Here is a 12,515-nt window from a genome sequence, read left to right as displayed (position 1 = left end):
CTGGTGCTGAGGAAGTTAGGTTGGCGATGGCGATGGGATCGCGTGAAGGGTAGATTAGTGAATGCTGTGGGACAGCGGTGTAATTTGGTATTAGTTAGAAATCTCCTAAGTTTAGATAACCCTGTTTATGGTTCATGGTTTAAGTTATTTATTTCGTTAAGCTTGAATACCTGTATTCGATGTTAAGTTCTAGGATTGCCTTTGGCGTTCCAGAACTTTATATCTTACATATTGGGCACTGTTACCGTACTGAGAACCTCCAGTTCTCATACCATATATTGTTGTTATTTTTCAGATGCAGGTCACAACCCACCACGGTGAGTTTGTGGATATGGGGACAGAGCGGAGGATGACCTTTCTCATGTTTTATTTCACTTTACTTTGTTGTAGTATTCTCTCACCTTTTATGTATTTAACGTTGTTGTCTTAGAGGCTTTATTTCTGAAACTTTGAGAGATAGGTTGTTGCTGTTTTAAATTTCAAAACTCTGATGTATTCAGTTTGACTAGCTAGCCTAAACTCCGCAGGCTATAACTAGTCCTCTTTTGTATATCATACTTATATATATATATATATATATATATATATATATATATATATATATATATATATATATATATATATATATATATATATATTGTTTATTTTAATTATTACCTTGTATATCTTGGAGCTATCTACAAGGTTTTACATATGTTATGTCTTGTTCTATTTGTTCCTACGCGTTTAGTTATCGTGTGTGAACGCTTCGCATTTAGTTATCTTTTATTCGTTCATCGGGCTTCTAGTATTACTACTTCTTTCTATATATAATATTATATGATCCTTAGAACTATCGTGACACTTTGTTATCCTTCGCTTTACGGCGCGAGGTAAGGCTTAGAGTAAAATGGTGTTACAGTATTTAGCGCTTGTCAATAGTGCAAGGGGATCATCATTTAATTTTCACAATAGAAAAGAACATGAGAAGAGTTTTTTTAGGAGTTTCCTAACTCGAATAGAAAATTTTATATTGTTTATCTTCTATATTCCAGTGTCTATAATAAAATTCCATTTGTTCTTTTTCAATTTTGTGAATACTATGATTACTATCAATATAACTGCTGTACTACAACAACTAAAGTTTCTTACATAGCATCTCTAGTGTGAAATTTAACATGCAGAAATCAATTTCAAGTACAAAGCATAAATATAGATATCACAGTAAACAAATAATGAATTTATTATTTGTTCAAAAATGCTATGTATATAAAAATACTATATATATAAAAAATTGATCATTATATTTTTATATTTTTTTGGCAAATCTATATATTTTTATACAAATATATATTATTTGATTTATTTTGAATGCATATTTTATATTTTAATATATATATATATATATATATATATATATATATATATTTGTATATATATATATATAATTGGTTTTTTAAGGTACATAACTAGGCTCAATTTTTTATATCGAAAAAATGTGTATATTTTTGTTGGAAATAGATATTTTTGGTGTATATAGAGGTGGGTGAACGTTGCACGTAGGAAAGGCCCAACACGCACATAAAGTGCTGAGTCAGCACTTAGGATGCATAGCAGACATGTGTCAAGATTAGGGGTAACATGCATTCTGTGTGTTGGACACATGGCGAGCATCGAAGCAACACGCATGGTGCATGTTGGGCACGTGTCAGCTACTAATTTGATGTAATACCAACACGTAACCTGTGAGATGGGTCTTCTGCCTATAAAAATCGAAGCTCATTACCATTTTCCTCCATTGCAAGAGAGGTGTTTTAGTGCATCGTTGGTGTGATAGAAGGCACTCCAAATATAGTGGTTTACCACAACGGTGAGATTATACAAAATACATATGAGAGGGTGAGTTTTGCGTGTGAGAATTCGTTTTCATTTGTGGTTTCATGCACTATGACGTTCACAAAACTACACTATGGTCTCTATCAAAGCATATAGTGCGATATTTTATGTGAAATATTCTCTACAAGAGTCTGGTTATCGTATTTGGCAACCTAATACAGTTTGAGATTATGTCGATCGTTGACGAAACAAGTATTCAACGTATGTTTTATATCCACCAGCAAACTCAGGTGCAATCCCAAATATTGAGTTGTATATTGAGTTTGAACATATAACTACAGATGGAATTCAACATTACCCAAATGTACAAGATGATAGAACTAAAGTTCACGAAGGAATAAACAGTGATAGCGAAGAGGAATTCAAAACTACCTACGAAGCCGGTGACGAGGACGAGGATGGCGATGTGGGAGGTGAGACAGTCGTGAAAACTGTAGTGGTTCTACCCGTAGTCAGTCAACCCATAGACGTTCTACCTTTTATGCGTAGCTTGGATCTTGACGCCATGCATGCACCGGAGTTCCCCAAATATGCGAACATAGGTACGTGAGGAGTGAATAATGCATTTTTCTTAATTTATTTTTGGTTTAATTACTCTGTTAGTCCCTATAGTTTTGCAAAATTTTTAATTAGGTCCCTATACTTTTTTTCCTTTTAATTGAATTCTTGCACAAATTTTTTTAATTGGGTCCCTATACTTTTTTTTCCTTTTATTTGGGTCTCTGCACTATTTTTTTTAGTTGGGTCCCTATACAATTAAACCAATTACTGTCAAGAGAGACCTAATTGAAAAAAAAATTTGGTGCAGGGACCAAATTAAAAAGAAAAAAATTATAGGTACCTAATTGAAAATTTTGCGAAACTATAAGACCAACAAAATAAATTAAACCTTTATTTTTTGGATGGATCAATGAGCGACAATTTGTTTTTGCTATAGGTGTTGCTGATTCTAAGGACAGAGAGTTCATGGTTAGAATAGAATACAATTTTAGAAAATCAGTTATCACGGTAATTCGGAGTTACACTATCTCTAGAGGAGTTGATTATGTTGTTTATGAGTCCGAGCCACACACGTTCTATGCAAAATGCAAGACATCATATGACCGTAGGTGCAATTGGCTTATTCGAGCCAGCTTGATATGGAACAAAAGTTGTTGGTAGTTTAGTTGATTTATGGGAGGCACACGTGTTCTATGGGAATGATTTCACAAGATCACTCCAAGTTGGACTCAGACACGGTTGCTAAGGCTATGCGGCCATTAGTTGAATCCGACCTATCCATAAAGGTAAAATCTATAATTGCGGAAGTCCAGCCAAAGTTCAACTACACCATTAGTTACCGAAAAGTTTGGTTAGCAAAGTAGAAGTCGATAGCAAAGTTTTTGGTAGATGGAAAAATCTTACCAAGCTTTGCCATTGTGGTTCTTGGTAATGGTTCAGAAGATGCTTGATTTACAAGTCCAAATAGATGGTGTCAGTTAAATACTTTACCGGGTATTCTGGAGTTTTAATCCATGCATTAGAGCTTTTTGGCATTGCGAATCACTGGTTCAGGTTGACGGCACATGCTTTTACGAAAAATACAAAGGTTGCATTTTGGTTGCAGTTGCACAAGATGGGAACCAAAATATTGTACCAATTGATTTTGCCATCATGGAAGGAGAGACCGCTGATGCATAGTACTTTTTTCTCAGTAATTTATGAAGACATGTTGTTAAAAGAGACGGCGTGAATATAATCTCTAATCGTCATGAGTCAATCCAAACAACAATAAACCGCAGCGGAGGTGACTGACAACCTTCAAGAGCATGGTGGATGTTTTGTATTCGGCACATCGGTAGAAACTTATTAAGGACATTCAAAGTCTTGTACTTACAAAAGCTTGTTGTCAACATGGGGTATTCAAGGACAGTGGAGGAGTACAACATCAACTACAAGAGATTGCAAAAGCGGCACAAGGCATATGTCTAGTGGGGCGAAGATTGACGTAATGCTGATCCACTACGATGACTTGTGTAGGCTCAAGGGGGATTATGTCATACCCGTACTGGCGCATGACTCAGTTTGCAGGGCATCATTCGACACACTCAAATGACAGCAACGGCCCCACTGACCTCAAGGTGTGCAAGTAGGTGGACAGGTATGATGATCCTTTAGTACGATCGCCAAACAAATGCAATATATTATTAGAAAATTAGATTATTAATTACTATCGTAAATTAATACCCTTACTAACCTCATCCATGTAGTCTATTTCTTGCCTAAAAGATGTCATGCTCTTCAACATTGACGCTCTGTTTCGTGGATGATGACTCCACCTGTAATATATAACATTAAAACACAGTTTACATTATGTATTACCAGTAAAATATAAATAAAATACAAGTCAAATTTGGTTAAATTATATACTATTACCCTTGTGCGACCAGTATTTCAGCTAGTGCAAGCTGTTGTCTTGGAATGGGCGCAAACCACCTCATTCACTACTCCCATGCCCAAACAAATAACAGATTAAGTGGGCTATCCATCTCTTTACAATCATATCGTGATGCACGGCATAATGACTTGTAAAGATATGCGAGAGTAGCTGCCCCCAACTCTTAGTGCAAATCTGCTCAAAATTTTGGAGTTGTGGTAGATACGTCGCGTAGGCATATGCCGTCGACTTATCCTCGAAGAGGGTGATACCCAACAGATAGTAGATGTTGCACCTAATGTATCACTAAACAGACTTCTAAGTGTCTAAAGGTCGTCTGTCTCTGATATGTTGAACCCAGGACAACTTTATGTAATTTTTAGAGGAACTACTTACAGTGGGTTCGTTGCCGAAAATTGCCAAGCTCTGGTTGACCAAGAAATCATGACAACTATATGTCCATCCAGTCACAACCTCTCTATCGATCGGTAAGCCATATATATGTGCCACATCTTTAAGTATCACTGTAATCTCACCAACAGGCAATACGAAAGTGTGAGTCTCCGGCCTGCACCTTTCTACAAGAGAAGCTAGCAACACGAATTGTCCTCTGATCTTCCATATTCTTGAGATCTGGTAGAGTGCCATTGTTCGTAAGGCCTGATCAACTACTGAAATGCCACATCTTTGGTGGATCAAGTTTACGGAACATAAGATTCCTAGTAACCTAATACAAATTAGGATAAAATAATAATATTATAAAAAAATAAAATAAAAAATTACAAAAATTTTGAATTCAATAAAAATAAAATAAAATAATAATATTATAACAAACGATAAAAATAATTATACAAAAATCGAAAAAAGTTATTTTTTATATTTATATTATTTATTAATTTTAATAAAAAATAAAATAAAATAATAATATTAAAACATAAAATAAGAATAATTATATAAATGTCGAAAAAATTATTTTTTTATATTTATATTATTTATTAATTTTTAATAATTACAAATTAGAATAAAATAATAATATTAACAAAAAATAAAAATAATTATATAAAAATAGGAAACATTATTTTTTTGATATTATATTATTTATTAATTCAATAATTATAAATAAAATAAAATAATAATATTGTAACAAACGATAAAAATAATTATACAAAAATAAAAAAAAGTTATTTTTTATATTTATATTATGTATTATTTTAATAATTATCAATTAAAATAAAATAATAATATTATAACAAAAAATAAAAAATAACTACAAAAAATTCAAAATTTTTTTATTAATATTTATATTATTTATTAATCTTAATAAGTAAAATAAATATAAAATAAAAATATTATAACAAAAAATAAAAACTAATTATAGAAATCCGAAAAATATATTTATTAATAATTATATCACTTATTAATTTAAATAATTACAAATTAAAATAAAATAATAATATTATAACAAAAAATAAAAAATAAAAAAAATAAAAATATATAATAATATTATCACATAAAATCCATAAAAACAATGAAATAATTAATTACAGTAATATTACTTAAAAAAATATTAACCAACATAATTTTACTAAAAATCATATTAACCAAATAATTAGGTTTAGATTAACAAAAATAATAAATTTACGTACTCTGTTATCTCAAATAGTTGACAATATATTCTATTACGGACGTATAATCACATACTATTTTTATTAAATACATATTTATAATTTTTTATGTATAAATCTCATACTAAATACTCTCAATAAAACAATGAGAGTTCTCTTCACTCTTTAAACTCTCTTTTCAGGTGGAGATATTTAAAACCAACTTATGCTGTGCTTCATGTTCCTGGAACAAGACATATCTCCTGCATGCAAACATGTTAACAACACGCCTGCACTATGTTGGTCAAAAAACGAAGAGAATATCTGAAAAATTGTGCAAATTTTTTGAAAAAGCAAAAGAATCTCTTTTCACCTGCAGCAACATGCAGTCTTCGTGTTGATCGTGGCTCGCCACGATTTTGCTGCGAAAATTATTTTTACTAAAAACAACACGCGACCTGCGTGTTGATGAGGATTCGTCACATATCTTTCTTTTTTGCAAAAATTATTTGAGTTAAAGCAACATGTAATCTGTGTATTAGCTAAGATAACTGTGTATTAGCTAAGATAATGTTACAACTCCGCGTTATAATATACCATGATAGAATATAACTACAAAACATATAAATATTGTCCATATTAAAAATAATTCCTAACACAACTACACATAACCACTATTCGGCTCATTTTTTTGGTTATTGGAGAGAAGAATGTGTTGTGCTGAGTTATGGGATAAAGGGGTGCTTAACATTAATGTGGGACAGAAATTTCTGACATGCTAAGGTAATAAGTCGGACCATGCGACTTGTATGAAAGAGAAAATAGAATTTACAAATCGGACGGTCCGATTTGCAAGGAGAAAAATTCGAATTTTGGATGTAGCAAATCGGACCGTCCGTTCTGTTTTTTTATATATATATAAATTGTTAATCAATTCGAACCGTCCGAATTGTATAGTTTAATTTTTTTTGAATTATCTGGAACTACTCAATAGGTCCGAATTGTGCAGATGCATTTATATAAAATTGGGCAACACAATAACAAGGGAGTAGGTAGTCTAACTCAAACATTACCATGGAATTAAATTTTCTCTAACTATATATATATATTTCTAACTATTAGTTACTTATTATCGTTTCTTAACTTTCTATCAATAATAATAATAATAATATCGTCACTGACCTTAAATTTAAACTACTAACAACCTATAATTAAATTTTTAATAATAATAATTACAATTCTGAAATAATAATAATAATAATAATAATAATAATAATAATAATAATAATAATAATAATAATACCGCCACTGACCCTAAATTTAAACTACTAACAACCTATAATTAAATTTTTAATAATAATTATTATAATTTTCAATTAATAATAATAATAATAATAATAACAATAATAATAATAACATTTATAAACATTCTCAGTTTTCACGTTGAGCTAGTAGTACTAACAGCAACAACTACTATTATAACTCTCAAATACTAAATCGGAGGGTGTGACTACATGCAGCAAAGCCTTATGCTGGGTTATGGGGCACAGTTGCGGGGAGCAACATCAACGCAACACGTGGTGGGAGAGAGACAGATCGAACCCTCCGATTTGTTGCAACAATGCGGACCCTTCAATTTGGCTTCGAGATTTCGGATCGTCCGATTTGTCTATAACTAATCCCACAAACTGGTAAAGCTCACCTGCACCCCATATTCCCGTCCTACCCCAATCCCTCCTCCATAACAAAAATAAAAAGCGCCACTATTCAAGTGCAAAACATTAAACTCCTCTAGATATGGAAATTAAATTTTTATTATACTAGGAGATAAAAAATCCTTCAAATATTTGAAAAATTTCTTAGAATTTTCTCCCTGAGAAGTAGAGTGAGTTCCACTGAAAATACATAACCTATCCAGAACATGGCGGGGCGCAAGCCCATAGGGTCTTCCCACCCTCGCCTCGACGTCAACCACCGTCTCCCCCACCCTTCCTCCTCCGCCGCCGCACGCGCCCTCCCTATCGCCGTCCTCGAGGAACGCGTCGAAGCTCGCCACCGTCAGATCCAGTCCCTCCTCGTTGACAACCAGCGCCTCGCCGCTACCCACGTCGCCCTCAAGCAGGACCTCGCCGCTACACAGCTCGACCTCCGCCGTATCTCCTCCGTCTCCGCGGAACTCAAGGCTGAACGCGACGCCGAGGTACGCCGGATCTACGAGAAGTCTCTTAAACTCGACACCGATGCTCGCGCTGTCGCCGCCATGTCCGCCGAGCTCGACCGGGTCCGCGCCGAAGCTCGTGAGCTCGCCTCCGCCGGTGAGGAACTCGCCGCGAAGCTCAGCTCCGTCGAGAGTGACCTCGCCAGGGCGCGTGCGGATGCTCAGGTCGTGCCAGCGATCAAGGCTGACATAGAGATCGTTCGCCGCGAAATTCAGCGAGGAAGGTATAACAATTTTTTTCCGTGCTGTTCTTTGTTATTTGTTTGCACTTATTTATTTATTTAAAAAAGATGATTAGTGGGTTTTGTTGCTGCTGTTCTTGTTGTTTATTTGCGTTAACGGCATTTTCTATTTATATTGATGCTATGGTCAAACGGATGTGTAAGTTAGGGTTTTTCTTTCTCTATAATTTGGTAATGAGGTTGGTGTTTGTGTCAGTGAAATTGAAATTGAAAAGCATGCTTAGCTATTTTTGCCATGCGATAACAAGTATTGTGATTTCGTTTTTGTACTTATCAAGGTTTGAAAGATGAAACTAGAGACTTAACTTTACTGTAAACCCTAGATACGACAATGTATCAACCAGTGTTTTTTTATATATATAACTGTAAATTAGATTTTCCTTAAGATTTTCATTTTTAGCATGTGGAAATAATTAGTTTCAAGGCCAAGAAAAAGTTGAGCTTGTTGGCAATGTTAGAGCTTGTGGATCCTGTAAGAAAAAATTTGAGCTGGCTATCATGTGTCATTGATAATGCTTGTGTTAGCTTGATATGCAGTAGCAGCCATTTGGGTTTGCCTTATCTCTAAGCAAGTGTTTGCTTCTGAATCTTTCAATTATGACCTGTTGGAGTTTAATGTTATAGAGCACAGACTGGAGCTTATTGTTCTTTATCCTTAGTTATTTCATGGTTTGAGTCACAAATTGAAATTTCCTTTCCTTATTGAAGCTGCATAATATGGTAGTTGATGTTAGAATTCTTATTAATAATATGACTTCCTGAAAACCTGATAGAGTTGTAATGAAGGCAATTTAAAAAATAAGGCTTTTGGATTACTGTGCAGTGTGTAGAATAATATGTCGATTTTATCCAAGATATTAGTTGTATGCTCTGATTTCTTATATTAAACACTGATCAGTTCCATTACTTGTCTTCATGGACCAAAATACTGCTGACCATCTAGGTGTTCTAAATGTGTGTTGACTACTGAACCTAGTTTTCTAATTCCACCATCCTGTGTTTTCCTGTTTGAAGAGTGATCTATCCTGCATCTACTCGGATGTTGGGGAAAGGGTCACATAGTTTTGTATATCACGCATTTTTTTAACTAACATTTTTTTATGCATATAGGAATGCTGTTGAACTCGAGAAGAAGACATATGCTGCCAATCTTGAGCAAAGACGAACAATAGACAACAACATGATTATTATGGCCCGTGAAATTGAGAAGTTGCGTACTGAGCTGGCTAATGCAGAAAAGAGGGCGAGGGCTGAAATTACTGAAGCTAGAAACCCAAGTAATTCGACTTTCTTGGTCATTCATCTTGAAGTGCTCACTGAATACAATAGAATAATAGCTTGAATGCTGTTTTGAAATCCGTGGAGTTGTTAATATGTAGGTCCTGGATATGTTGCAACTCACAATCCAGAGTTGGGACATGGAGGAATGTCATTTCCTCCTGATTCATATAGCATGCATCAGGTATATATGGCTCCATGTTACACACTGTTTTATTTACTCATTATGTATCAGTCTTCAAGTAATTACACCATCAAATTGCATCAAGATAACTGCTGACATTCGACCATCCTCATTCCTTGATGTACTGATTCATTTAGGGAGAAAAGGCAACTATTCTAATTATTCTTGAATTTGGACTTTGGTAATATACAAGGACACTATTGTTTTTGCTAGTATATGTGTGTGAAACTATTTATGGAAGATAAATAACTAAATTTGCTTGACATTTCAGATTCAACAGGGGGTTGATGGTCATCATCAATATGCATCTGGAACACTACATCATCCATATGACATGCAGCATACACATGTGCCTAGATAGCAACCAACAATGTTTCATTCTTGAAAGAAGAGAATGGAAACAATGTAAAGGAAAACTTCAAACAGGTGATGCCACCTTGTTTTCTGAAAGAAACTAACTAAATAACAAATCTATTTTTCTGATATCTTAAGATAGTCATTAGTTCCTAAGCTTGTATATATGTGTTGTTGTTGGTTCTTAAAAAAAATCTTACAATCCAACATCTTAATAGTTTACAATTGAAGACAAAATGTATTTAATGTCTACCATTATTCTTCAGGCCTTCTTTTTTGGGGAGGAGGGGGGGGGGGTTGGGGTTCATTTTGAAGGAAAAGACAAAATGTAGAATTTCGGAAGAAAATCAAAGAAGTAACAATCAGATGCGCCATTTCCACTGAAGGATCATAGTATCCATCAAGCAATCCTTAGAAGAACCCTTCTTTTTTAAATAGGCAACACATGTTCCTCAGGTTGTGTTTGGTAGTTAGAAAACACATAGGTAAAAAGACAGAAAATTTTATATATCTTCTATTTCTACTCTTTAGGATAGAAAATACAGGAAATTTGTCTATTAGAATACACTTATCTTCTATACTTGTCTCCAGCTCCAATCACGATCTTTGTATTTCCTTATATCCATTCTTCTGTTGCTGTCGTATCCTAACTACCAGTAGTCTCAGTGTGAAGGGAAAAGATTTCATGGCTTCATTAACGTAGCCCTCTACCCTTTTTAATAACCCTGATGGCTTCAGCCTTCAAGAGAGTCATTGTCAGTTGTCAGACAAGATTGGCACACTGCATGTGTCTCTGACAAGTCTCAAACCACGCAAAACAGGCTATCAGTTCAGCAAAATGATTGAAGCTTGAATGAAACAAGAAAAGCCACCCGACAAAGTACATTAACTATATCTAATAATGCACCACAACTATTGGAGCAAGATTACCCAAAGCATGGCCATTAACATAAGGTGTGTTCTACGGTCCCTAAAATTCGCATGTTTTACCTTCACAAAAGAGAGTCCCATCTCTGAACACTCGTATTTAGGCACATTAGAAATGCCCTTAACATTAACCTTGACAGTTCAAGAAGCAAAACCTGCCCATTTTAGCTATGCTTAGAGATTTAGACTGATAATTACCCACTGAAGAAAGGTGAGCAATCCACTCCTCTATGTTATTTATTTTTGTATCCGTCCTCTTTCTATATCGCTCCACTTTCTTACTTTTTTCCATTTTCCTTTTTTTATTGTAATTTATTTTTACTTTTTTAGCCTGTGTTTTAGTGCCTATGGACATACTCCTTTGGTATGTACATATAAGATATAACGTGGAGCTTTTTATGGGGGGTCCAAACTTGGTTGAGAACCTTAAGGTAGCGTTTGTTTCGAGATATTAAGATAGAGACTGGGATTTAGTATCATGTTTGTTGATCTAGAGACTGGTATTAAAATTTCAGTATTTTAGTACCTCTAAAAAGTGGGGACACAAAAGACTGAAATTTTTAGAGACGGAGATTGAAAAATTAATTCCAATTTTATTCTTTGTGCAAATTAAATTAAAATTTCATTCTTATTTCTGTATTTGTCTTTCACTTTACACCAAACACAATACTAAAACTTATTTTAGTCTCAGTCTCTCAGTCTCTATTTTTCTTCCAAACGCTACCTAATAGTTTTAGATGCCAATCTAAATTTGAAAACAACATAGGGTTTTGTTGGGTCTATTTTATTTGAGCACCTTTGTCCCTTTTTAGCCAAATATCATTTTTGTCCCCATACTTTAGGGTGCTTTCAAAATTGTTTTTGACTTTCTTTTTCCATTCAATGTATGCCCTTAAACATTTTATTTTTTTGCAATGATGCTCTTTCATCCAAATTTGAAATGTTTCTTATAGTGCCCCTATTTCATCTTCTTTCTTGTTTTCTAAATTATTTTTGTCATTTAAAATATGTTACTGCAAACACTAGTATTACCACTATAACCATCAACGACAATCTAAACACATGATAACGAAACAACAAATGCAGTGAGGATAAAAGTAGAATCAATGGCAACAAAGCTGACAACAAGGCTAGTTAGAGGTGGTGGAGTCCGATGAGGGCGAAGGAGAGGCAGTTGCTGTTGAAAAAGATAGGTGATGAGGGAGGGACGGATTGTTGTTTTTGAAAGAGTAAACTACCATTTGTACCTATAAAAAAAAACGCTGATATATCTATCCATAGGAAAAGGAAATTACCATTTGTACCCATGAAATATGATTTTTACAAGCAAAATTATCCAAACCCTAAAAAATTAAATAAAATTTCTAAACTACCCCTCTCTCCACCACTACCACTATCATCTCCTCCTCCCTCTTTT

At 34.1% G+C, this 12,515-nt stretch overlaps 1 protein-coding gene across 4 annotated transcripts in view; it reads left to right on the top strand.

The window, feature by feature from the left end:
- The first annotated feature begins 7,668 nt into the window (after nt 1-7,668).
- LOC112765420 (protein FLX-like 1) overlaps nt 7,669-12,515 on the top strand; it is a 37,934-nt gene continuing 33,087 nt past the window's right edge. For 2 of the 4 annotated variants that reach the window (XR_011875068.1, XR_011875067.1), the window contains exons 1-4: nt 7,669-8,337; nt 9,466-9,632; nt 9,735-9,817; nt 10,089-10,243. Coding sequence is in view for 1 of the 4 variants with exons in the window: in XM_025811317.3 (XP_025667102.1) it covers nt 7,817-8,337; nt 9,466-9,632; nt 9,735-9,817; nt 10,089-10,178 (861 nt within the window). In the remaining 3 variants the exon portion in view is untranslated. Of the gene's footprint in view, nt 8,338-9,465; nt 9,633-9,734; nt 9,818-10,088; nt 10,424-12,184; nt 12,468-12,515 lie in introns of those variants that run through there. The other 2 variants (XR_011875069.1, XM_025811317.3) reach the window with 2 other exon arrangements.

This window comes from Arachis hypogaea, chromosome 17 (genome assembly GCF_003086295.3).
Source record: "Arachis hypogaea cultivar Tifrunner chromosome 17, arahy.Tifrunner.gnm2.J5K5, whole genome shotgun sequence".
In the NCBI taxonomy this organism is placed as follows: domain Eukaryota; kingdom Viridiplantae; phylum Streptophyta; class Magnoliopsida; order Fabales; family Fabaceae; genus Arachis; species Arachis hypogaea.
This window is presented reverse-complemented; position numbering and strand designations above follow the sequence as displayed.